This window comes from Panthera onca, chromosome C2 (assembly GCF_046562875.1).
Source record: "Panthera onca isolate mPanOnc1 chromosome C2, mPanOnc1 haplotype 2, whole genome shotgun sequence".
NCBI classification, from domain to species: domain Eukaryota; kingdom Metazoa; phylum Chordata; class Mammalia; order Carnivora; family Felidae; genus Panthera; species Panthera onca.
Window position 1 is genome coordinate 147908814 of NC_138347.1, and position 27493 is coordinate 147936306.

The window sequence follows — 27493 nt, forward strand, 5'->3', positions numbered from 1 at the left end:
GTCACCCAGGCTCCTCAAGCATCTGACTCTTTTTTTTTCTCGTTTTCCTTTTTTTTATTTCATTGGATTTAATTCTTTTTTTTTTTTTTAATATAATTCACAAATTGGCCAACATACAGTGTGTAAAGTGTGCTCTTGGTTTGTGGGGGTAGATTCCCGTGGTTCCTCGTTTTCATACAACACCCAGTGCTCATCCCAACAAGTGCCCTCCTCAATGCCCATCACCCACTTTCCCCTCTCCCCCACCCCCTATCCACCCTGAGTTTGTTCTCTGTATTCAAGAGTCTCCTATGACTTGCCTCCCTCCCTCTCTGTTGGTAACTATTTTTTCCCTTCCCCCATGGTCTTCTGTTCAGTTTCTCAAGATCCACATATGAGTGAAAACATATGGTATCTGTCCTTCTCTGACTAGCTTATTTCACTGTGCATAATACAGCATCTAACTCTTAATTTCAGCTCAGGTCATGATCCCAGGGTTGTGGGATTGAACTCTGCGCTGAGCCTGGAGCCTGCTTAGAATTCTCTCTCCCTCTCCCTCTGCACCTCCCCTGCAGACTCGCTCGCGCTCTCTCTCTCCTCTCTCTCTCTTTCAAATAAAACTTAAAGAAAGCCAAATTCTGGAACAAGGCACACAGCGAAAAGTGCCTCTTGATCCCCACCTTAGCCGCAGGCACTCTCTTGAGTTTTTAGTATCTGCTTCCGTTTCCGTAATGGGTGTGCTGTGCTCCTCGTTCGGCTCTGTCCCTTGCTTTTCTTCACGTTAGGATATGATTTGAAGATCGTGCCCCATCCACACCTATACATCTCATTTAATGGCTGCAGAACAACCCACTGTGTGGGAGAACCACAGTTTATTTAACCTGTCTCCCCTGGATACATAGTAAAGTTGTCTGGGTTTTTCTTCTGCTGTCAGCTTGGCTTTATTAAATTTCCTGTGCGTGCATCTTTGTGAGCATGTGTGAGTGTAACGTGTTTGTATTCGTTTGTGAGGGCTGCCGTTACACAATCCCACAGACCGTGAGGCTTACGCAGCAGAAATTCGTTTTCTCACAGTTCTGGAGGTTTAAGATCAAGGTGTCTGCAGGTGCCTTCCTCGGAGGCCTCTCTTCTTGGCTTGTAAATGGCCATCTTCCCCCTGTGTCTTCACATGGTCTTCCCTCTGTCCATGTGTGAGTCCTAATCTCCTTTTTTCACAAGGACACCAGCCATACTGGTTTAGGGCCCACACTTATGAACCCCGTTTAACTTAATTACCTTCTCATGGGCCCTCTCTCCAAATATAGGTACTGGGGATTGGGGTTTCGTTGGATGAACTTGGGGACTGTAAGCACAATTCAGGCCAGAACAGTGTTGTAAGCCTCTTGATGGCTGGGGCCTTATTTATTTTTTATTGTTTTTAAATGTTTTATTTATTTTTGAGAGAGAGAGAGAATACAAGTGGGGCAGGGGCAGAGAGAGAAAGGAACAGAGGATCTGATGCAGGCTCCATGCTGACAGCAGACAGCCCGATGAGGGGCTCAACATGGCGAACCGTGAGATCATGACCTGAGCCGAAGTTAGACACATAACCGACCCAGCCACCTAGGCATCTTTTTTTTTTTTCCTTTTTTAAGTTTTATTTATTTAAGTGATCTCTATACCCAGTGTGGGGTTTGAACTCAATGACCCTGAGATCAGGAGCCAGCCAGGCGCCCCGGGGCCTGATTTATAACACCTTACAGCCTGCACCTGACTGAAGCCTGACACTTTGTAAGCCCTCAGTATCCATTAGTGGGATGGCTGATTGATCGGCTTATGTCGATATTTTTCTGTGAAATATTGTCTTTTGCCCTCCTTTCACCTCTAACCTCATTTAGAGAGTTCCCCAGATGGATCTAATTGGCCTTGTAGTGTTTTATGTTATAGAAAATAGCATTTAGACGGTCAGTATGGCCGAGGGGTTGAATGTTGGCTCCAGAGTCAGAAACTGTGCCTCAGTTTCCTTGTCTATGAAATGGGGATAATGTTATTATCCACCTCACAAGGTGGTTGTGAGAATTAAAGAAGTTACTTGTCCATAGAAATTCTTTCCCCCATACTCCATATATCTTGTTAACATCCCATCTACATAATCCATTTTGGAAGGTGCTGGTTGTGAAACTCAGGGGTACTTTTGGCTGCAAGAGCAATGCCCAGTTAAAAACGCCTTGAACATGGGGCACCTGGGTGGCACAGTCGATTAGGTGTCTTTGGTTCAGGTCATGATCTCATGGTCCATGAGCTTGAGCCTCGTATCAGCCTCTGTGCTGAGAACTCAGAGCCTGGAGCCTGCTTGGGATTCTGGTCTCCCTCTCTCCCTGCCCCTCCCCTGCTCACACACACACACACACACACACACACTATCTCTCTCTCTCTCTCTCTCTCTCTCTCTCTCTCTCAAACATAAAAAAAAATTTTTTTTTAAATGCCTCAAACAATAGATCTATTTTCCTCATAGAACAAGGATTTTGGAGGTGGACGTTATTGGTGTTGGCACAGTGCCTTAAGATTAGAATCTCAGTAAACAGATGAACACAGGGGAAAGGAGGGAAAAAATAAGATAAAAACAGGGAGACAAACCATAAGAGACTCTTAAATACAGAGAACACACTGAGGGTGGATGGGGGTGGGGGGATGGGCTAGATGGGTGATGAGCATCAGGAGGGCACTTGTTGGGATGAGCACTGGGTGTTATATGTGGGGGATGAGTCACTGGGTTCTATTCCTGAAACCATCATTACTCTATATGTTAACTAACTTGGATTTAAATGAAAAAAGATTAGAATCTCAGTGATTCCATTGGCTTTCTCTCAAAAGCTCAAGATGGCGGCAGCAGTTTCATGCCTCACACACTCACACAGCTGCACTCAGAGACCCAGGGCAGATGCAGTCCTGGGGCGCAGAGTTTCCCTCCAGTGCCTCTCGAGGAGAGGAGTGCCTTCCCCAGAAGCCCTTCGCAGACGTGTTGTCTTGCTCGCTAGAACTTGCTTCATTGACTAATTCTAGGAGAAGGAAAGGCTGGGAAAGTGAGCACTAGGCTACTGGCAACGTTGGTAAAGAGAGAAGGGGGTTGGGAATGGCTTTGGGTGGCCACTCGTCACCTGCCCCCGTGCTTTGGGGACGCACAGTTTCTCATCATAGGGACGGCAAGACTAAGCCGTGGAAAGAAAAAAGGGGCAAAAATCTGCCGGCTCTAACTCCCGTTTGTAGTAGTTCATTCAGTAAACACTCGCTGAGCACCTGAGTAGCCCCTCCCCACCCACCGTGCGCTGAGGATGCAGAGGTGAACGAAAGAGCCTGGGGCGCTGTCCTCTGGGAGCTTGCTAGGACGCGGTGGCCATCTTGTGACTGTGTGTAGAAGCTGTCACTTACTGCATACCACCGTGCACACTGCACACATTAAACAGAAGTCACGTAAGACAACAGGTCCGGCCCCGTATCACATTGCAAACAGGGCGAGAGGGGTTGTGAAACTTGCCTAGAGCTCCTAGGCTACAGAGTCAGATTGGACTCCAAAAAAAATAACAACACATTCTGTGCCGGTGATAGACGTATGACCTATCAGAGCTGTTTGCTCTTCTTAAATTAAGTTGTCATTAAAGGATTCCAGCTAGATCATTTTCAGAATGGCCTTTAAGACTCTATTGATTGTGTCAAACTCACTTTGGGCTGTGAGTGTGTGTGTGTGTGTGTGTGTGTGTGTGATTGAAATTAACTGCTTCAAGCCTGATTGAAATTAACTGTTACTTCCTTAGTGATATCTGCCGTTAAAAAAAAATCCTTGCTGAGGGGCTCCTGGCTGGCTCAGTTGGAAAAGCATGTGACTCTTGATCTCGGGGTTGATCTCTTCAAGCCCCATGTTGGGTGTAAAGATTACTTAAATAAATAAACTTAAAAAAAAAAATACTGGTATGCCTGGGTGGCTCAGTCAGTTAAGCATCCGACTCTTGATTTCGGCTCAGGTCACGATCTCCTGGTTTGTGGGATTGAGTCCCGCGTTGGGCTCTGCTCTGACAGTGTGGAGCCTGCTTGGGATTCCTCTCTCTCTCTCTCTCTCTCTCTCTCTCTCTCTCTTTCAAAAATAAAAAAATAAACATTAAAAAAATAAAATAAATTAAAAAATACTTGCTGAGCCAGCTGTACCCTGGGGATAATGCGGTCTTTTCTCACAGTGGTTTATTAGCACAAACCTTTATACCCTCGGCCATTTCAAACCTTCCTTTATATTTGTGTTCACAGCGCCGGCTTCCAACTTGAGATCAGTGCTTTGCTAATTGTGGGTGCCCACGTTGATTTTTGCAGGAGTGTTCCAGGCCTGAACTATTTCTGGTAACGTGTGGGCTGCCTCATCTCTGTCCTTGGGTGATCCCCTTTGGAGAAGGGAGAGCAGTACCTCCTTGCAAGTTAAAATTTATTCTCCCGCCTTTTAACACAGTGACAGAAACTTGGACTCGCTCCAGACTTGACCAAGAGCCTGAGCTGCACGTAAATGACCACAGATGGCCCTTGCGAGGATGACCATGACTCCTCTGTGGACCGTGCATTCCAAACAAGTCGGCAGAGGGTGGTCTGGGTCGTACCGACGAGAGCCGCAGTGCAGAGGCTCTCTGCCGACCAAGGAACGAATGTGGAAGGCGTTCACTGTGTTGTCCAGAGAAGCACGCCTGCCTGCGATCTGTTAGGCAGGAGAGGAGGACGACTTTGTTCAGGGGGGTAAACCAGATGGCCTAATTTGTCTTTTCACATTCTTTTCTCCCAACCAGGTTCCCGTTGTTTACAGCCGTGTATCAGATCTGCTACGAAGGCAAACCCGTGCAAGAGATGTTGTCTTGTCTCCAGAGCCATCCAGAGCACGTATAAAGTGGCTCGTGCGGTGTGCTGGGGACCGTGCTGCCTTTCTTGATCAGTCTTTTTCGTTCAAATGGAAACTGGGACTTGGCAATACGACGTGCGCTTGACCCTAATCCCATCATGAGTGTGTGTATGAATTTTTACCGGTTGGTGTTTGAATTGCCAGAAGCAGTTCGGCGGCTAAGATGTGTTGGGCCACAACTAGACACATGGGTGAACGTGCGTGTCTGTGTTCGTTTCTCATGCCGTGGATGTTTCTATGAACCAAAATTAAAGGTCCTTTTTAAAAATTACTTTTGAAAATTTCCCACCGTGGTAGCTTTGCAGATGGGAACTATCTCAGCTAAATTTGTTTACATTGTATCCATATGCATTTGAGTGAAGGGATTTTGTTTTTTTTCCTCATCATCTTCATGTTAAGACCGAACCAGCATTAACATGGTAGAATGGAGGAGTGAGCGTGTTCAAAGATCAACATACTGTAACTCAAACTCTAGCTCAAAGCCAGCATAGTTAACTACTTCGATTGTGGGTTGATTTTCTTTTGACAATGAGATACTTCTGATGAGGTGATCCACGTAATGTATCTCCCCCTTGCTGCAGTTCTCTGCATTTTTAGCCCCTTTTCTCTTCACTGGCTGCCAGAATGTGCTTCCTTTCGTAAAGGCTTAGCAGTGGCGGAAGGCAGAAAATGCATCGGGGATTTTCCTGCTGTGACTGACACGTTCTTCTGATTAATGACCCTTGTTTGATGCTTTTTGTTTGGCAGACCTTTGTGCAAACATTTCCTCTAAGCCTCACAGATCCACTGAGAGGGGGCTTCTGTTATTCCTCTTTTGAGTTGCAGTCCTGTGCCCTGGTCACCTGGCGAGTGGGGGCCGAGCTGGGAGTCAAGTCCAGCGTCCCCCCCCCCACCACCCCAGCAAGGTGCCCAGACCTCAGGCATCACCGGGCTGGAAGACCTCCAGCTAATTGGTTGTGGCAGATGCCATGTGCAGCCTTTGCTGAGATTCTAGCAGGGCTTTCTGCCGCTGACATTCGCGTGGGGCATTGTCTAGATGCATGCCACTCAAAGCGCGGTCCTCATCCCATCAGCTTCACTTGGAGCCCCTTAGAAATGCAGGTTCCCAGGCCCCGCCCCAGGCACTGAAGCGGGGTAAGGTATCTATGCTTCAGTCTGCCTTCCCTGTGTTTCTGATGCTCACTACAATTTGAGAACCACTACTTGAGAAATCCCACCCAGATCGGCACTTCTCAAACCATGCTCCACGGGAAATGAGCGTCCTGGGATCGCAGGTTGTTCAGGAGTTCCCTGGCAAGGTCAAGCGTGTTTGGGGAAAGCTGCCCGTGCACATCCCTCTTGAAGGTGGAGAATGCATGTCAGTGTATCAGTGGAACTTCTCTAACCCGGCAGGTCTCGAACACATTCTAGACTATGGAGCTGTTTTTGGCAAAGAAACTTGCCGAGTTTTCAAGGGAACGCTGTTCGAGGCTGAGGTGACCTGAGGACAGCCCCAGTATACCCTTCACTCCCTGCAGAAGTTAGGATGAATAGCCACCTACCTGTGGTGGTGTTAGCCCCGAGCTTTTACTGTTCAGGCCTGCCGTGACTCTTGGATGAAGCTTTATTTAAGGTGACACTGTCAGTACAACAGGTAGATGTCAACCTCGCTGAAACGCACATTATGTCAAATAAGTGCTTTTAATTCTAGAATTAGAATGGGAATCACTGTATCTTCTCAAATGAGACTGATTTCAGGATAGCATCATAGTTACCTTACATAGCACTTGGTAAGTGTTAAGGGAACATATGAATGTCACTTACATATTCATGGATTTTCAGTCACTTTGTAGGATTTTGACTTTTTTTTTTTTTTCTTTCAGTTTGGGACTTTTTCCCTTCTATACCTGAAATGACCGTAGGATAGATTTTTGTGGGACTTTTAAAAACTCAATCCAAAACATTTTGGGGGGCATTTTAAATCCCTATACACAGAAGTATATGAAAGCACACAAAATCTACAAATGTTATTGATTTTAGTGCCACTGTTAAGTCAATCAATTATTGCTTGTCTCATGATTACTCTTTTTTAAAATTTGTACATAGGTAACAAAGAGTTACTTTTTAAGATACGTAAAGGGCTGTAAGCTAATTGTGGTGTCTATTAAGTAGGATAATTAGATGTGAGGAGTTAGGATTTTGTCTTACGTATATTCTCATCTGCATTTGGCTTCCTAATCTGGGTTTTGTACTTGATAGTTTTTTTCTTTACGAATGTTCTCTCACTGATCTGAAGTCTGCTGACTGTACCTCTTGAACATACTTACAATATTCTGCACATTATGGAAAAAGACAAATTTTATAAGTTTGTGCTCTGCTAACTAGATATTTATTACTCTACGAGTTATCTATTTTTGTAACCACCTGTGGTCCATCATTTATTTTAATTCTCATTTCTTACTAATTATGGTAATAGGGAGGGAGACATCTAGAAGAAAAGCTTAATTTGTTCAGCCAATCTGTGAATGTAAAAACTACACTGTTGCCTTGCTATAATCCAGCCTACTATAATGTGGAACAAATATCTGTCTTGAAATCCATCCTAGCAGGTGGAGTTCAGCTAAACTGGTTTATCATTCAGCTCGTAACTAAAACCTGGCCCCATGGCATCGGCCCGCGGAGGGATGAGGCGCCCGTGTACAAAGGGATCTTTCGTTTTCCACCACTTCTAATCCAAGAGCCTTTTACTTACGTGCGTACTGTATCTGTTTACAGACTGTAGGTGGATATAATTTAAAAGCTTGATTTAATAAACATTTAATGACCCAACCTGTGCTGCTGGCCCTTTTTTAAAAAATTGGCTTAGTTAAGAGTTTTATTTATTTAGGTCAGCTCTTTTTTTTTTCCTGAATTGTGTTGCATTAACAATAATAAAAGGGTAATTTCTAAAACGAAGTTCTCATCTCTAATCCCACTCCTCAAACACATCGATTTCCATTTGCCTTTGTTCCTTCCCATTGCTTGGTGATATTTTTATATAATCATCATTGTAGGGGAGGCCTTCTAGTTCTAGCCGTGCAGTGGACTGATAAATTTGAAATCCCCCCCCACCCCACACCACCACCTCAAATACCTACAAAAGCTAGGAATATATAACCAGCATCCCTTTTATACGCAGGGCTGATCTCACTAGAATGTAAGGGAAATCCCCAGGAGGCTGAAATAATTAGGGACGGACAGCTAGAGCAGTAAGGTGGCTCTCTGGCTTCCAGGGGAAGGAGGGGGGGTGCTCTCCAATATCGAAGGGTTAGGGTTGTAAAGCTTAATGCTAGAACTACAGCCTTCCATGGGCTACACTGTCAGGGGAAGAAACTGGCTAAGAAAACCCACCCGTAGGCACAAACAAGGAAGGTGTTGCACGTGGAGAAAAATGTCTCTGCTGAAAACTTGTAACTGTGAGCCCAACACCACAAACGGGTTTGGGGTTTGAATTCTGATACCCAGGAAACCACAAGCAAAATGAAAAACAGTTGGAACGTGGGCCCAGTCATGCCAGTAGGTAAGTGGCAGAACCGAATACAAAACCAGCGCAAACACCCACTCTGGGTCCCAGCCGCATAGGCTTCGCACAAATAAGTCTCACTGCAGATGCACTTTAAAAATTATAAAATAAGGGGCGCCTGGATGGCTCAGTTCGTTGAGCATCTGACTTCAACTCAGGTCATGATCTCACAGTTCATGGGTTCGAGCCCCGCATCGGGTTCTGTGCCGTCAGCCTGCTATGAGTTCTGTGTCTCCGTCTCTCTCTGCCCCTGCCCCACTTGTTCTTTCTCTCTCTCTCTCTCTCTCTCTCAAAAATAAACAGTAAAAAAATAATACTAACAAGTGTTGGCCCGGGTGTAGAGAAAAGGGAACCCTCACGCACTGTTGGTGGGAAGGTAAATTGGTGCAGCCACGGTGTAGGGCTTTTGAAGAACCATGGAGGGTCCTCAAAAAATTAAACATAAGAGTCGCCACATGTTCCAATAATTCCACTACTGGGTATTCACCCTCCAAAAATGAAAACACTAATTGGAAAAGATACATGCACTCCTATGTTTATTACAGCCTTGTTTACAAGAGCCAAGATAGGGAAGCAACCTAGAGGTCCATTGGTAGATGCATGGATAAAGAAATGTGGTGTATGTATATGGATGGACCCACAGGGTATTATGCTAAGAAAAGACAAGTACCATATAATTTCTGTTATATACGGAGACTAAAAAAACAGAAAACCAGACTTCTAGATACAGAGAACAAACTCTTGGTTGCCAGAGGGAGGGGTAGGCAGGTGGGCAAAATAGGTGATGAGGATTGAGATGTACAGACTTCCAGTTATAAAATAAGCCCCAAAGATTAAAAGTACAGCGTAGGGAATATAGTCAATAATACTGTAATAACATTGGTGACAGATGGTGACTGCACGTAAAGAGTTACAAAATATCTCATTATGAGTGAAATTCAATAGATTTTCTTAAACAGAAGAATTAGATGCTCAAGGTTTCAGATAATTGAGCAATATGGTAGACGCTCTGAACAGTAATTTTGAAAGTAAAAACATAAAAAGAGAAATGAAATATTAAGGACAAATTACTACAGAAAACAATAACCCCACTAAGCAGACTTGAAAACAAACCTATTAGAATGTGTAGAGATGAGGGGCGCCTGGGTGGCTCAGTCGGTTAGGCGTCCGACTTCAGCTCAGGTCACGATCTCACGTTCCGTGAGTTCGAGCCCTGCGTCGGGCTCTGGGCTGATGGCTCAGAGCCTGGAGCCTGCTTCCGGTTCTGTGTCTCCCTCTCTCTCTGCCCCTCCCCCGTTCATGCTCTGTCTCTCTCTGTCTCAAAAAAAGAATGTGTAGAAATGAATGTAATTTGAATGACATCACTGGACAGATTAAAGAGTAGATTTGGCAGGAACTAGAGATGGAATTAGCAAACTGTAAAAACAAACCAAAAGATGTGAACGGAAAGCAGCAAAGCAAATATTCAGGAACTTAGGAGATAAGTAGAGGACAAGAAGACCCAGCACACGTGTGACAGTTCACAAGAGAACGGCACGGTTTTTGAAAAAATAAGGGCTGAAATTTGTCCAGAATTAATTGTATGCCACCAAGTGTGTGTAATTTGCCGTAATGCATTGCCATTATGATTTCACCACATAATCTTTGTAAATTTTTGTGACGGTATATAAAGTAAGTTGATGGTGAACTTATTTTTTTTTTTTTTTTTTAGGAAATAAGTTAGGTTAGGAGACTCTAAGCATAATATTCTACCAATTTACTGAAGGTATAAGTGATTCGAGTTTCTGAAGTAAGCCATGTTACCTTTGGTTTGGACGGAAGGTCCAGTGGTACTGGAGCAAGCGGGAATGATATGTCTGGTTCAGGATCACTTGCAAAAGTCAGCGAAAAGCAGGAGATCGTTAACATCAAAGGAGAAGAATCGGATGATCCCATCAATAGTTGCTTGTGACAGAGATAATTCTACATGTTCACTAAATTAATGATTTTGTGACGTACACGGTTAAAGTATATTTCTCAGCGACCCAACAGTTTTAGGTGATTGAGTTCTGGCCACTGGCAAGAGGAAAGAAAAAAAAAATGCCACCTTTGGGGGTCGGTTATGTTGTTCGATTCTTTGTTCTTCTTGTGTGCTGATTGGTTATCAATTTCCAGGATGACCCGCAAGCTATATGTGGAAGATGATAGGGTGTCTTTCATCCTGGATCCTTCCATGGAGAATGTTCCCCCACCCTTGGTCCACATTGTATTATAACAGGTATAAAGATAAAAACTCACTGCCGTATTACACCCCTGAGATTTAGGAGCTATTTGTTAATAGCAGCTAGCATAACTTACCCTAAGATGTCACTAAAAAGACGTTTGAGGAGGTAAGAGCCAGAGCTTGCGGAAATATCAAGAAATTTGGGAGAATTTATCCATTGGTCATTACAGCATCATGGTTAGTATCCATTTGGGCATCTTTTGCTTGGACACAAGATGCTGTGCGGGAATGTGGGTGGGTAAGCCTGTGGGTGTGTCTGTTCCTCTCCTCCACAGAACTAAACTAGCTCAGTCCAAGACTCGGTGTACATAATCATCCCTCCTTCTCCAGAATCAATGCCAGCACGGTCCAGGATTTATAACATGCTCGTCTTTAACACTAGAGTGTCCTACTGCCCTTATTTATTTTTAAATAGTTTTGAATTGGTATCACAGCCACTTAGTTCAAAAATAAAGTCTGTTGCCCATTTCCCAAGTAGTCACTGTTACTAGTTTCTAATATGCCCTTCTAGAATTTCATTTTACATAGGCAAATCTATATTCTTATTCCCGTCCCCATTTTTCTACACAAAATAGGGCTTACTAAACACCTTGTTCTGCATCTTGCTTTTTTTGTAGAACATTCTGTCTTCACAGTCTTTCACATCAGTTGCTTATATTAAACTGTGTTTTAAAAAACTTTTTATTTTGGGGGGTCTGGGTGGCTCAGTCGGTTAAGTGTCCGACTTCGGCTCAGGTCATGATCTTGCAGTTCGTGGGTTCGAGCCCCGCATTGGGCTCTGTGCTGACAGCTCAGAGCCTGGAGCCCGTGTCGGATTCTGTCTCCCTTTCTCTCTGCCCCTCCCCCACTCAAGTTCTGTCTCTCCCTCTCTCTCTCTCAAAAATAAAATAAACATTAAAAAATTAAAAACATTTTATTTTGAAATAATTACAGATCCACAGTAAGTTGCAAAGGTAGTACAGAGAGATTCCATGTCCCCCTCACCTAATTTCCCTAAATATATCAACATGTAGTTTCAAAAAGTGTAAATTAAATTAATCGTGTAGCAAAGCACATTTAGCACTCTTCTAGTGTTTCGTATATATGAGTTTATTTAATCCTGGAAATGTATCATCCCCCTATACAGAGGGGGAAACTGAGATACAACGAGGCTAAAGGACTTGGCAAAAGCACAGAGATCATCACTGACAAAGGCAGGATTTGAATTCAGGCAGCTTGGCTTAAGAGTTTGTGTTCCTAACACCCTACATCACCCCTTTTGAGCAATGGCTGTTCATGGGCAAAATCAAACAAGTCTTTCTGCAAACTTGCGTACACGTCCTATGTTCATGTATGTATGAGAGTTTAAAACGTAACACTGTTCTAAAACCTTTTTTTTAGATTTTATTTTTAAGTAATCTCTTCGCCCCAATGTGGGGCTCAAACGTACGAGATCAGGAGTCATACACTCTACCAACTGAGCCAGGCAGGCGCCCCTAAAACTTTCTTTTATAGTCTTAATATTGAAGAATACGACTCTCCCATATCCTTTAAATATCTGCATCCTACTTTATTTATGACTATTTCATAATTTATTACAATGAATATTTAAGTGGTTTCCTCTATTTCTCTTATTACAATAATTGCTGCTGTAAACAGCCTCGCACATGAACCTCAGCTCACTTATATGAGTAAAAATCTAAAGGAGAAAGCCCTAAAACTGGAACTGCTGGCTCAGAGGTATGTGTGTTTTATGTTTTAACGAGCACTGCCAAATTAACCTTCAAAAGGGTGACTTCAATTCATGCTTCTGATCTCCCTCTCTTTTCCTAATTACTCCTCTAACCTCCATCAGATCCCTCCAGTAGGGATTCCCTCATAATAGAGACCTAAAGCGAACCCATAAATCCAAAAAACATGAAATTTTGTATTTATCAAGAATTCAGAAGTCCTTCCTACCGGTTTCACTGTAGAAGGTAAAATTTGGTGTTCAAAACAGCAATTTTATTAAAGTAGCCATCTTAACAGTTGTGATAGTTGGTGGTACCAAAGGTTGATACAGGCACAGGATGGGCCATTAAGTTAGCCATTTACAAGCAATGTTGAAAGAAGAAATATTAATACAGTTTTTAAACACCACACATTCACTGTTTAAGCCAAACTCCGGAACGCTCTTGTGAAAAAACAAGCTGAAAGGGGTTAAGACGCTTGTCTGAGGAAATTCCGGGTTCCAGGGAGCTATGACCCTCCTGTCCACTAGAGGTCACTCTTTGGGAAGGACTTTTCCTAGGCATTTGGCAGCCTGCCAAAAAAAATGGCATCGTTCATTGTTCTTGGGACTTTTGGTCAAGTGTTTGGAAGGCCATGCATTTCTTTTTTTTTAATTTTTTTTTAATGTTTATTTTTGAGACAGAGACACAGCATGAGCAGGGAAGGGGCAGACAGAGAGGGAGACACAAAATGTGAAGCAGGCTCCAGGCTCTGAGCCGTCAGCACAGAGCCCGATGCGGGGCTCGAACTCACGAACTGTGCGATCTTGACCTGAGCCGAAGTCGGACGTTTAACCGACTGAGCCACCCAGGTGCCCCAAGGTCATGCATTTCTTATGAACTAAGCCGAGTCTGTGCTAGGCAGTTGTCCAGTGTCTATGTTTCATTCCGACTTTTAACTCAAAACCGACCACAAATTTTTATGCACAGCGGTTTTGTCTACACCCTGGCCTTCTATCCACTTACACATCTGATTAGATTTTTTTGCTTCTGGATCTCTTTCCCTTCCAGGATGTTGGATACCCATATATGTCTGTCTTTTAAAATTCCCGTCTTCTTCTCACTCACGTTCTGATACCCACATTCTGACAAAAGCAAAAATATCTGCTTCCTGCTTTTTGTTTTCAGGAAAGACCCCAAGAACATTCTTGGGGAAATATTTCTAAAAAATGCATCTTCCATGCTTTAAAGAAGTTTCAGCAAGGAGGGTGGTATATAAAGAAAAAAAACCTCTTTGCGTCCTGATCTTCCCTCTGGTTTGCCTGTCTGTTATCTTTGGAGATGGCATAATTTTCATTTAGAGGCCATTTTTTTTTCAGGAAGCTAGTGAAATTGAAGCACCAAGAACCCGTACTTTTACAGGTTCTTTCTATGGCCCTGTGCCTTTGTTTTCTTAAATTTGTATTCTTTTTTTCTTTCTTTTCTTAAGTTTATTTACTTACTTTGAGAGAGAGAGAGAGAGAGAGCTGAAGGGGCAGAGAGAGAAGGAAAAAGAGAGAATCCCAACCCATCAGCACAGAGCCTGATATGGGGCTCAAACTCAAGAATCGAGAGATCATGACCTGAGCCAAAATCAAGAGTCAGACGTTTAGCCGAGTCACGAGGCGCCCCTGTATGCTTCTTCTTAAAAAGAGATCACCTCTTGCCCCCCAAGTTGTGAAAGCTTCTGGCCCCATAAAACGAGTGTCCACTTCCCACATCAAGACTTTGGAGTCAGGTGGGGATTCAATTTCTGGACCCGTGTGACTTTGGACAAGTTGCTTCACCTCCCTAGGCTTCAATTTTCTTATCTCTGAATAATGTCAGGTCTCTGGAGAAGCCAGAACACATGTACTTTGCTTTTCACAGTTCCCTGAGCACATTAAAGAACTTTAAGAGGAAAAGAATCTGGGGAGAAAAAGACAAATCCATATTTGGTTTGAATTGCTTAGGGCCTTCTGTGGAGAGATGCCTGGGGGCAAGAGAACGTTCTGGACTATGGATCAAAAGGGAATGAGGAGCAGAGGTGCTGTTTGGGCGAGGCACTCATGAAGTCAGAGCGGATTAAGGAGGTATCCGTGAGATGTGGAAGGAAGGGGAGGCCCAAGGCCCAGAAATAGCTAAATAACATAAGACTGGACAGAAGTTCACACTTTATTCCTTTGAGGAATTTACAAATCTCACACCCCATTACTCAGGGTTTACTCATTCAGGAGCCCGTTGTCATTTTCTTTCTAGCTTTATTGAGGTATAATTGACAAACAACGGTTGTGTGTATTTAGGTGTAAATGGGATGATTCTCTGTACGAATACATTGTGAAATGATTACCACAATCAAGCTAGTTAACTTATTCAGGATTTCATATAGTTGTTACCTTTTTATTGTAGTAATGGTGATGAAAGACCCTAAGATCTACTCTCTTAGCAAATTTCACCTATATAATAGAGTATTAGCAACTATAGTCACCTGCTGCCGATCCCCAGAACTTAATCGTCTTGTCACTGAAAGTCTGTACACTTTTTAAAAATGCTTATTTATTTTTGAGAGAGAGAGAAAGAGAGAGAGAGACAGAGTGTGAGCGGGGGAAGGGCAGAGAGAGAGAGAGGGAGACACAGAATCCAAAGCAGGCTCCAGGCTCCGAGCAGAGCCTGATGCGGGGCTCGAACTCACAAACACTGAGATCGTGACCTGAGCCGAAGTCAGACGCTGAACTGAGTCACTCAGGCGCCCCAGAAGGTCTGTACACTTTGACCAACATCTCCCCATTTGCCCCTCCCCTCAGGCCCTGACAACCACCATTCCACAGTCTGCTTCCATGACCTCGCCTTTTTCAGATTCCACATATAAGTGAGATCATACAGTATTTGCCTTTCTGTTGGCTGAATCCACTTGGCATAATGTCCTCCAGGTTCATCCATGTTGTTGCCAATGGCAAGACTTCCTTCTTTTTATGGCTGACTAATACTCCATTGTATATATACCACATCTTCTTCATCCGTCCATCCATTCACTGGCAGACAATTAGGTTGTTTCCACGTCTCAGTATTGTGGATAATGCTACAATGAACATGGGCGTTGGGATACCGCTTCAAGATACTGATTACATTTCCTTTCAGATATATACCAAGAAGTGGGATTGCAGGATCATATGGTAGTTCTATTTTTATCTTTTTTTTTGGGGGGGGGAACCTCCATGCTGTTTTTCATAGCAACTGTACATTCCCACCAACAGTGCACGAGGATTACCTTTTCTTCACAACCTCACCGACACATTCTCTCTTTTTTGTAATAGCCATACTAGTCTGCGAGAGGTGCTATCTCATTGTGGTTTTGATTTGCATTTCCTTGATGATTAGGGATGCTGAGCACCTTCTAATGGACACGTTGTGGCCCATTCTCTTTGGGTTCTGCGGTCAAAAAAAGTGTGAAAGCCATTGGGAGCCCGTTTAAAAATCAGTTGTGGCAAATGCCCGGAGTAATCACTTGAGGGCAGTCCTGCACAAGGGTTATTCAACCATCACTGAATCAAGGGGACACTAACTGAGGGCGTATAATGTGCTAAGGGAGCTCGTAAGGACGGCACTGGCTGAGTCTGGGAAGTCAGGGAAGGCTTCCCTAAGGAGGTGACCCTTAAACTTGTATCAGGATGCTGTACAATTAAATAGGGGAGGGAGAAGTGTTCTAAGTAAAGAAACAGCATGTGCTAAGGCCCTGGGATGGCAGAGAGCCTAGTGAGTAGGAGACAAAAGGACAGTGTGGTAGCAGCTGAGACAGTGAGCGGGATATAGAGGGACATCAGGGTTGGAGCTAAACTTCTAGATTCTGTTAACATTTATTCAGAAGCTACTGTGTTCCAACCACTTTCCCATAACTTATGTCATTTCAGGGGACGTGGCATTAGATCAGTTTAAAGGCAGAGAGGCACGGCTACCACCAACCTCCTTTTCTCCAGCCTCCTCTCCTTCCCAGAGTGTCCCTTACTCCACTGGCCACTGAGTCTTACCTTTTCTGCAGTGCATAGGTCAATTCTCTCCTTAGGTTGAATGTTACTGATCTTTTTGCGCATGCTTTCTGTCTTCCGGACTAGACTCTATCTCCCTGAGCCAGAAGGTGCTGTGGATACCTCAGCGTGCAGCCCAGAGCTGATGTCTAGGGGGCGCTCTGTTCCCGTTGGTTTCTGCCTCACAATAATGTTGACCGCGTCACACAAACACGCGGTGATGTGTAGATTTCCATCATGGCTCCAGTTCTGCAGCCCTCCCTGCATCCACGCCCTCAGCCGTGAGGCTTTACACATGGATTCTATTTCCCGCTGCCCGAATCAGTGCTTGGGCTTGTGACCCGCTTCACCGGTACAATGTGGCAGAATGGTGGTGTGTCGGACCCAAGCAATATACGTATTTGTAAACCTGACTTTCTCCTGTACTTTGCTCTATTTAGTCTCATTTCTATGGGATAATATGAATCATATTTTAAATATTTTTGTTACACAGAAGAGCTCAAGTTCATGTATTTTTAACTGCAGTCTAATTCCCCATATACAAAAAAATAAACCCCAATAGAGTTATCCATTTCCCTACTGATGGTATGTGGGTCACTTGGAGTTTTTTACTAATACAGAAAAAATGGGACAATGTTCCTATGCGTGCCTCCTGTATACATGGGTGAGACTTTCTCAAATGCATATGCTAGTAAGTCACGGGGTACACACACTCCAAATTTGCTGAAGCATCACTAAATCGTTTTCCAAATAGTTTGAACCAATCTATTCTCCAACCAGCTATAATACCTGAGAATTCTCACTGAGAATTCTCACTCCTCCGCATTTAGCATCAGTGTTGTCATACTGATTTTTGTAATTTCTTTGCCAATCTGATGGGGCTGAAATGGTATCTTATTGATATATATTTTTTAAAGATTTTATTTTTAAGTAATCTCTTCATCCAACCTGGGACTCAGACTCACAACCCTGAGAGCAAGAGTCACAAACTCTACCGACTTAGCCAGTCAGGTGCCCCTAGCTGGTTGAAATGTCAATGTGAGTTTCCCTGATTTCCAAAGAGGCTGGGCCTCTCTCCATGTGTATATTGGCCCCTCCTGTTTCCTCTTTTGTGAATTATCTATGCATATCCTCTGTTTTCCTGTGGGGTTGTTTGCCTTTTTTTTTTTAATAGACTTGCTCCTACAAGTCTATTTGTAGATGGAGTAGTAGGAGTCTATTTGTATATGATTTTGTATGTTATACATATAAATATACATAAGTATATCTATATAATATAAAGATGGCATATAAAGAATATAATGTGTATTGTATATGTAATATGTAAAGAATATGACATATTCTTATATGTTTGGTTGATTTTATGAACTGCAAAGATCTTATTTCAGTAACTTTTTTTTAAATTTATCTATTTATTTTGAGAGAGGTGTGTGTGTGAGCAGGGGAGGGGCAAAGAGGAGGGGAGAGAGAAAATCCCAAGCAGGCTCTGCGCTGTCAGCACAGAGCCCAATGCAGGGCCAAACTCACAAACCGTGAGATCATGACTTGAGCTGAAGTCAAGAGTCGGACGCTTAACCAACTGAGCCACCCAGGCACCCCTTATTTCAGTAATTATTTAACAACTTGAATAAGATATAGTTCATACATCATACAATTCACGCATTTAAAGTGTATCATCCAATGGTTTTCCAGTAGTCAATTTGGGGACATTTTTATGACCTCAGGAAGAACCCCATGCCCTTTAGCTATTAAGCCCCTTATTTCCACATCTCCCCAGCTGTAAGCCGGAGAGTTACTTTCTGTCTCTGTAAAAATGCCAATTCTGCACATTTCATGTAAACGGAATATAGAATATGTGGCCTTTTATAACTAATTTATTTCAGTTAGCATAATATTTTCGAGATCCATGTTGTAGAATATATCAGAACTTCGTTCCTTTTTATGACTGAATAATATTCTAAAACATACGATCTTTTGTTTACTGATCTTTCAGCTGAAGTACCACTTACTGAAAAATGTAACCGAATATGCAAATTGTTCTTCTGATTTTGGCTTATCTGATCTGATTGCTTACCTCTGTCCTCCTCACACACACAATAAAGGAAAGGTTTTTTTTTAATTTTTTTTTTAATGTTTATTTATTTTTGAGACAGAGAGAGACAGAGCATGAACGGGGGAGGGGCAGAGAGAGGGAGTCACAGAATCCGAAACAGGCTCCAGGCTCCGAGCTGTCAGCACAGAGCCCGACGCGGGGCTCGAACTCACGGACTTCGAGATCGTGACCTGAGCCGAAGTCGGCCGCTCAACCAACTGAGCCACCCAGGTGCCCCAAGGAAAGTTTTTTTGACCAAAATGATGAAAAGGTTTATTACTGACTTTGAACTGTGCTTTATTGGTGAAAATCCTTGGTCCAATCCCCCTAGTTAGAGAAGCAGTTTCTAGGGACCCTTGTTGTCCTAAGTGTGGCCCCTGGACGGACAACACTGCCTCCCCGGAAACTCTTTAGGAGTGTGTCCTCTCCAGACCTTCCCAGACATGCCTGAATGAAACTCTGAAGTTTAAGGGGATCCCCAAGTGATTCATTTGCCCATTCAAGTCTGAAAAGTGTTGCTCTACACCACCATTTCTTCCCCTGGGTCTGTGTGGAAACCACCTGGAAGGCGGTTGAAGCAATGCCAATGACCTACCCGCTTTGCAGAGGTTCAGATTTCACTGGTCTAGAGTGGGTCCCGACTCCCGGGGTCATTCCACTGAGAAGCCAGGCCTGAGAAGCCCTGACCACACGTACCCCTTAGGAGCAACCCCAGCTTGTTTCTGTAAACCACTTTAATTTAGGAACATTTATTCTATAAGCTTCAAGCCATCCAGATCGCAATTCTGGGGGCGCCTGGGTGGCTCAGTCGGTTAAGCGTTTGACTCTTGATTTCAGCTCAGGTCATGATCTCACGTTTGAGCTCTGTTTCAAGCGCTGCCCTGAGCATGGAGCCTGCTTGGGACTCTCTCTCTCTTTCTGTCCCCCTCCCTGCCCTTCCCCTGCTCATGCTCTTTCTCTCTCTCTCTCTAAAAAAAGAAAAAGACTGCAATTCTGCTTACCAAAACTGACTGGACGGCTCTCTGAGAAGGGTTCACATGACCCTTTTTAAGGAATTGGAGCGTGACGGACAGTTCCACCTTCTGCTCTCTGACCTCCCTCCCCGAGTGGATGTTCAAAGCTCTGTTGACAAAGATGGTCTCTGTTTCTAAGAAAACACAGCTGAAGCCCCTGCGAAGGGCATGCGGCCAACGATGCGCTACCTTTCTCGAGGCTCATTTTCAGCATTCAGTTTACGAACTTGCTCTGCAAGGAATGGCTACTACTTCTGGCAACGTTTACCCAATAATGGCGTCTCCCTTGCTCCTGCCGACAGATCAAATACAGTAAGAACAAACGTCTCGGGGGGACACCAGGATGTGCCTCTTTTTGAACAAACCCAATCCTGATGTTATTATCTTTGCAAAGGCAGCCGTGGCAGCCAAGAGCAATAAGCAGACCTAGCTGCCTCCGCTCTCCTGACCTCCCCAGGGATCTTCCTCCCGTCACTGGCTTCCTAACGTGTGTCTCTGGCCCGTCTGCCGACCCATCGCGATCTCCTGGCAGTAGCTACAATACAACAGCCGTCTCCCAGGCCACGGCTCGCGCGTCCACAGAGGGTTTTACCACTCGGCTGGGGGTTTGTCCGCGTCTCCCGGCCGCTCACAATCCTGCCCCACCTCCGTGTCGCGTCGGGTCACGGCCATGCCCCAGCCCTGTGGCCGAGGCCACTTCTCCCAGTTAAAGGAAACAGGAGGGAGGGCAGGGAAGGTATGTTTGTCCTGTACATCCCGCCACTGTCCAAGTCCCAGACACCCGTGGGAGGTCCTCTGAATCTCCTGTCTCTGCTCTTTTTCAGCCACCTCCGCGTTCGTGCCACCTTGACTTACTGAGAGGAGCGGCTGCAAGAATCAAAGGCCCCCCGAGGCTCCTGCAATCCACGCCAAGCACGGACAGGGGTCAAATAGCCTCCCGGGTTCTCTGCACGGGTTGCCGAACTGCTGAGCTCTTTGCCTCGTCCATTCTGTCACACTGGGCCGGGGAGCCCCGCTCTGTCTTCCGGCTACCAAGTGCCAGATCTCCTGAGTCTGTCAGCGTTTCCTGATTCCAGCTCCGGGACAGTCCCTGTTACTGAGAGCAGACTCCTTGGGGGTGGGGGTGGGGGGGTTGCATCCAGTAGAGAGGTCTCCAGCCTGGGCAATTCAAGGTAGGAGGCTCGGTTTGAGAGAGGACAGACCTTATGGGACCCGGCAGGTGAAAGCTCTTTCCACGGGGCCGGTTCTGCATCCGCGGAAGCCAGCAAAACCGGCCCAGAGGTGTGGCACCTGCCTGCCATCGGCAATTACTCCTGTTTTGAAATCTGCTAAGGACTTTTGCTGCATTTGCTGGTACGCTGCCTCTCTGATTACCTTACAGGCCGGCGCCGTGCGTGTCCGCACACACACGTCCTTTGTACATAATAGCCTGTGCTCTAGATTTCGGCTCAGGTCATGATGTCACGGTTCGTAAGATCGAGCCCCTCATGGGGCTCTGCGCTGAGTGTGGGGCCCGCTTGAGGTTCTGTCTCTGTCTCTCTCTGCCCCTCCCATGCTTGCTCTCTCTCTCTCTCTTAAACTTAAAAAAAGAAAAGAAACTTAAAAAAAAAAAGGCGATGCTTAACCAACTGAGCCACCCAGGGGCCCCAAAACTGGTTTCATTCTTTAAAATTAGAACTCCAGTAAATAATTCAGTAGCCTGAGCCCGACGTTCCTGCTTCCCGGAGGTGGGAGCACGTACATGATGTTTACTGGTGATTTCCACAGAGGGGTGTTGAGCAATTCGAACAAGGTTTGTTTTCCTTCCAGAACAACCCACCACGACTTCTGAGAAGTCTCTGATGTCCTTTGCAATCTCCAGCCTGCACGCGCTCTAGTGACAAGGATTTGATGTGAACACCATTTTTCTTCCACTGTGGTGCTTGTATCTGTGGGAGAGTCTGTGTTCTTGTCAGTTCAGAGGGCTGACTTCTTTGTTGGTTCCTGCTACAGAACCTTCTCAAACAACAGCCTGAACAGTGTGTGTGTGTGTGTGTGTGTGTGTGTGTGTGTGAAAGACAGAGAGACAGACACAGAGACAGACAGACAGACACAGAGAGAACACACAATAGTGCTTCATTTGTTCATTCTGCCTAAATTTCCAGGTTTTTCTGTCTCTCCACCTGCCTCCCCTACATTATGTGATCTCTCTTGCTCTTCTTTTCTTCATTTCTAACCACCACATCTAGTCCCACTCACCTTAACTGACCCTAATACAAAACATTACATATCATTCCAAATTAACTGAACCTTGTAAGTTTCAGTGTTCTGTTACTAAATGGCAGCAAAAAAGAGTAACTTCTCTTCTTTTCCACTAAAGAGGAAGTAACTAAAATGCTTTCTTTTTTCTCAAACTTTTTAATGCCATGTATATGGTTTTATTGTCAAAATCTGAATCACCCTATAGGATCCCACTTCTCTCATTTATATTAAATCAGGAGCATTTTCCCGCGGCATTAAAAGCATATTTACCTATTTGTAAGTTGATGGCATATTTTACTGTTTGTTTTTTTCATTTTAGGATATACAACTTAATTACATCCATTGGTTGATTGCTGGTACTGGAATTGTAGGGTTTAAAGGGTATATTTTAAAAGCTCTCAATAAATATAACCAATTGCCACGCAGGTGGGACCACCTAGTTGGCATTGAAGAATATCTTCGAAAACACAAATCCGTCCATTTAATAAATGAGAATGGCATCTTGGTATTTTAATTTGCATTTCATTGATTACCAGTAAATTCAAGACTCAGAGATAATAGCATTTAGAAAAGTTAAGAAGTTTACTTGCAAGAAATCTGAGACACTCAGAAGGACCTGCTCATCAAATAGAAAACACAACAGGTCATTAAAGCCAAACACTGCAAAATTACCAATGTAATGGAATTTACAGTTGGTATGTTCATGACTGAAAACCAGCAATTTTTCTTACGGGGCTATCATTTCTGCAATTGGGACTCTCTTCAGTCTTCAGACAGCAGCCAGTCTTCAGACAGCAGCATTGCAAAAGTCAGGGATAAAGTTGTCTGCATTAAGCAGTCAGCAACTTACAGGAAATGCTCAGGCATGTTCATTTATTTGGAAGGCTGAAATTAGAGAAGGTTGAAGTATTTACTGACCCTTAACCATGGGACTTCATGGAGGCTCTATGTGTATAATGGATGTGCAGAAAAGATTATGTGTATCTTCTTTTGTAACTGCATATTTGTGTCTTTTGCCCTATTTAATTTTTTAAAAATGTTTGTTTATTTAGAGAGAAAGCGGGGGAGGGGCAGAGAGACAGGGAGAGAGAAAATCCCAAGTAGGCTCCCCACTATCAGTGCAGAGCCTGACGCAGGGCTTGATTCCAGAACCAGGATCATGACCTGAGCTGAAATTGAGAGTCGGATGCTTAACTGACTGAGCCACCCAGGCACCCCTGGTTTTATTGAGGTGCATTGTTTGCTTATTGAGTTTTATTTGGTATATGTTAAAAATCCATTGCCGGATATTGCCCCTCAAAATTTCTTGTATCATTTGACTTTTGACTTGGCTTATGGTATTCTTTTTTTTTTTTAATTTTTTTTCTTAATGTTTATTTATTTTTGAGAGAGAGAGAGAGAGAGAGAGAGAGAGAGAGACGGAGCGTGAGTGGGGGAGGGGTAGAGAGAGAGGGAGACAGAATCTGAAGCAGGGTCCAGATTCTGAGCTGTCAGCACAGAGCCCAACATGGGGCTCGAACTCATGAACTATGAGATCATGACCTGAACTGAAGTTGGACGCTTAACTGACTGAGCCACCCAGGCGCCTCTATGGTATTTCTATTACAGCCAGCACTTACATTTCTATGTAGTCACATCCATCAACTCTTTTCTTGATAATTTCTGTTTTGGTACCATGCTTCGAAAGCCTTCCCCAGCTCTTTTAATATTGCTTATAGACATCCCACAGAACAGGAGAAAATATTTACAAATCACGTACCTGATAAGGGGCTAATATTCAGAATTTATAAAGAACTCCTTCAACTCAACAACAGAAAAACGAACAACCTGATTAAAAAGTGGCCAAAGGACTTGAATAGACCCTTCTCCAAAGAAAAGATACAAATGGTCAATAAGCACATTTATTGAAAAGATCCTCAACATCGCTAATCATTAGAGAAATGCAATCCAAACCACAATACCACCTTCTATCCATTAGGATGGCTATGGAAGAAAGGAAGAAAGGAAGAAAGGAAGAAAGAAAGAAAGAAAGAAGAAAGAAAGAAAGAAAGAAAGAAGAAAGAAGAAAGAAGAAAGAAAAAGAAATAAAGAAAGAAAGAAAGAAAGAAGAAAGAAAAAGAAATAAAGAAAGAAAGAAAGAAAGAAAGAAAGAAGAAAGAAAGAAAAAAGGAAGGAAGAAAGAAAGAAAGAAAAAGAAAGAAAACAACAAATGTTAGTGATGATGTACAGAAATTGGAGGCCTTGTGCATTGCTACTGAGAATGTGAAACAGTGCAACTGCCTTTGAAAACTGTATAATACAGTGATTCCTTGGCAAAAATAGAGTTACCACAGGATCCAACAATCCCACCTCCCAAAAAAATTGAAATCAAGGACCCAAACAGATATTTGCACACCCACGTTCATAGCGGCATTATTCACAACAGTGAAAGGGTGGAAGCAACCTAAGCGTCCGTCAATGGGCGGCTGGATACACAAAATGTGGTTTATGCATACAATGGAATATTCTTCAGCCTTAGAAAGTCGGGCGATCATGACACATCCGTAACATGGATGAACCTTAAAGACATTATGCGAAGTGAAATGAGCCCCACATAAAAGGGCAAATACTGTATGTTTTCACTTACTTGAGGTGCCTAGAGCAATAAAAATCAGAGACAGAAGGGAGAATGGTGGTTGCCTGGGGCTGGGGCGGGGAAGATGGGGAGTTGTCTAATGGATACAGGGTTTCAGGGTAGCGAAATGAAAAAGTTCTGGAGATGGAGGGTGGCGATGGGGCGTATAACAGGAATGCACATAACGGCAGTGAAACGTATGCTTAAAATGGTTAAGTTTTATGTTGTGTATATTTTACCACAATTAAAAAAATACATCACTTAAACTTTCTCATAATACTTTTAATAGTGCTGTGGGTTTATAATTGTGCTGTGGGTTACTAGGAACGATTCTGATTGAAAAATCATCAACAATTCCTATCCGTAATTCAAGGTCACCTGCTGCCAGTGGGAGGTGGGTGGCTGAGGCCTGGTGAAAACTAAGTTAAGGTGAGTGAGGAACGGGGACAGACCCGGAAAGATAGAGTTGCATGGGTTCGTCATGCTCTTTTGATGACAAGGAATATAGATTTTCTTAGACTACCTGTTCCAGGTACTGTTGCTGGGTAATAAATTACACCAACCTATTGATTAAGCCACAACTCTTTTATTATCTCGTGGATTAAGTGAGTCTGCCATGCAGGCAGGGCTCAGGCTGAGCTGTTCTCATGGGGTTGATGGAGGTGACTCAGTGGTTCTCGGCTGGTAGATGGGTTGGTCTGGGTCCTATCTGGTGCTTTGGTAGGGATGATTGGATGACTAAGTCTCAGCTGGGACTGTCAACTGGACCGCTTACACATGACCTATGCAAATGGCTGTCTCGGAGTCGTCAGATTGCTTACGTGGTGGCTCAGGCCTCCCTGAGTGAAGATTCCAAGAAAACAGGTTGGAAGCTATATGGCTTTTCTGACCTAGCCCTGAAAGTCACATAGTGTTACTTGCATTCCATTGGCTACAGCATATAGTCAAGGAGAGAGGAATTAAAAGCCATCTCCCAATGAGGGAATGGCGAGGTCACCCTGAGGAGAGCATGTGGGATGGAGATATCGTTGTAGCTGTCTACAGACAATACAATACACTCTACTGCTAAGAAAATGAGGATTTAAAAAAAATGTTTATTTATTTATTTTTGGGAGAGAGAGGGAGAGGAGTACGAGACAGAGAATCCCAAGTTCCCTGCTCTCAGCCCAGACCCTAAAGCGGGGCTTGATCTCATGAACCGTGAGATCATGACCTGAGCTGAAATCAAGAGTAGGACGCTTAACCAACCGAGCCATCCAGGTGCCCCAGGAAATGAGAATTGGTTATAAAAACACAGTGGACTAAAATGAGGAAAACGCTGGAATGGAAGCAGGGCAGGACTAGCACAGCTGGTCTGTGACCTTCTGCATATCTGCTTGGGTCCCCCTGTCTTTTCCTTGGTCTTCCTCAATTTCCTTTGGCCCCCATGCTTCCCCCAACCCTCCCCAATTCTCCGCCTGTGACCCACCATGGCCCCTCCAACCTTTCTCAAGTTTCCCCCAAAAGGTCTTAGTTCAAATTCCTGAGAGAGACTCTGATTGGCTCAGCTCATATTCCTCAGCATCTGGTGATCCAATCATGAGAGGGGCTGGTGCCAGCTGGAAGTAAGGGGAAAGGGGGCTGGGCAACTGTCAGATCACATCACCATTGGTTCTCACACCTGGCTGCACATTTGAATCACCAGGGCAGCTTTGAAAAAAAAAATACTCATGGCTTAAGTCCCATCCCTAGATGTTCTGATTTAATTAGTCTGGGGTTAGAAACTGAGCAGGGGTATTTTTTAGGTGCATGCTACCCACGCTTCTCCCACAATCAGGGAACACTGGTACTGGTGGCTGTGATACCCTGGGAAGGTCTAAGGTGTGAACACAAGCTTGCCCAGGGAGTATCATGTACCATACGGGGAAAGAAAAACAGGCTTTTCTTGTTTCTCTCTTTGAGCACGTGTTGTTATGTTTTTTTTCCCCCCAGAAATACAATCTCAAAGAATTTGTGAGCTAAGAAGCAACCCAGAGACAACCAAATATGACATATTCATTTGCAGATATGGAATAGGGTGACCAGTTCATCCTGGTTTGCTTGAGACTGTCCCAGCTTTAATACTGGAAAATCCTACCACGTCCCCAAGGAAATCTCTCAGTCCCAGGCAAACTGAGAAGGTTGGTCACTCTATATGGAAACTCTATACCCATTAGCAGTCACTCCTCATTGTCCCCTGCCCTCAGCTGCTGGCATCCACTTATATCTACTTTCTGTCTGTATGGATTTGCCTGCTCTGGACATTTTATACAAATGGAATCCTATAATATGTGGTCTGTTGTATCTGGCTTATTTCACTTACCATGGTGTTTTTAAGGTTCATGTTGTAGCATGAATCAGTACCTCATTTCTTTTTAGAGCTGAATAATATTCCATGGCATGGCTATACCACATTCATCAATTCATGGCGGGGGGGGGTCGTTTCCACTTTTTAGTTATTATGAAAAACGCTGCTATGAATATTCATGTACAGGTTTTTGTGTGGACTTTCTTTTTTTTTTTTTTTTTTAATTCTCTTGGGTTTGCTCCTAGGACTGGAATTGCTGGGTCATATGGTAACTCTATATTTAACATTTTGAGGAACTGTCACATTGTTTTCCACAGCAGCTATGCTATTTTGCATTCCCACCAACAGTGCACAAATGTTCCAAGTCTTCCATATACTTACCAACACCTGTTATTATCTGTCTTTTTAATTACAGCCATCCTAGTGTATGTGAGTAGTATCTGATTATGGTTTTGATTTACACTTCCTGATGACTAATGATGTTAAACATTTCTTCATATACTTATCAGCCATTTGTATATCTTCTTAGAGACATGTGTAATCAGATCCTACGTTCATTTTTAAGTTGAATTATTTGTCTTTTTCATGCCGAGTTGTAAGAATTCCTTCTATAGTCTAGTCGCAAGTTCCCTGTCAGACGTGATTTGCAAATATTTTCTGCCATTCAGTGGATTTTCTGTTCATTTTCTTGATTGTGTCCTTGCAGCACAAAATTCTAAATTCTGATTAAGTCCTATTTACCTACTTTTTCTCTTCTTGCTTGTGCTTTTGGTGTCATATCGAA

General features: G+C 43.8%; 1 protein-coding gene across 1 annotated transcript in view; it reads left to right on the forward strand.

The window, feature by feature from the left end:
- The window catches only part of GPD1L (glycerol-3-phosphate dehydrogenase 1 like), a 57284-nt gene extending 49585 nt beyond the window's left edge, over positions 1-7699 (forward strand). Inside the window, exon 8 of the mRNA XM_060638447.3 lies at positions 4782-7699. Coding sequence (XP_060494430.1) covers positions 4782-4878 — 97 coding nt within the window. The 3' untranslated portion in view covers positions 4879-7699. The remainder of the gene's footprint in view (positions 1-4781) is intronic.
- Positions 7700-27493: the final 19794 nt, after the last annotated feature.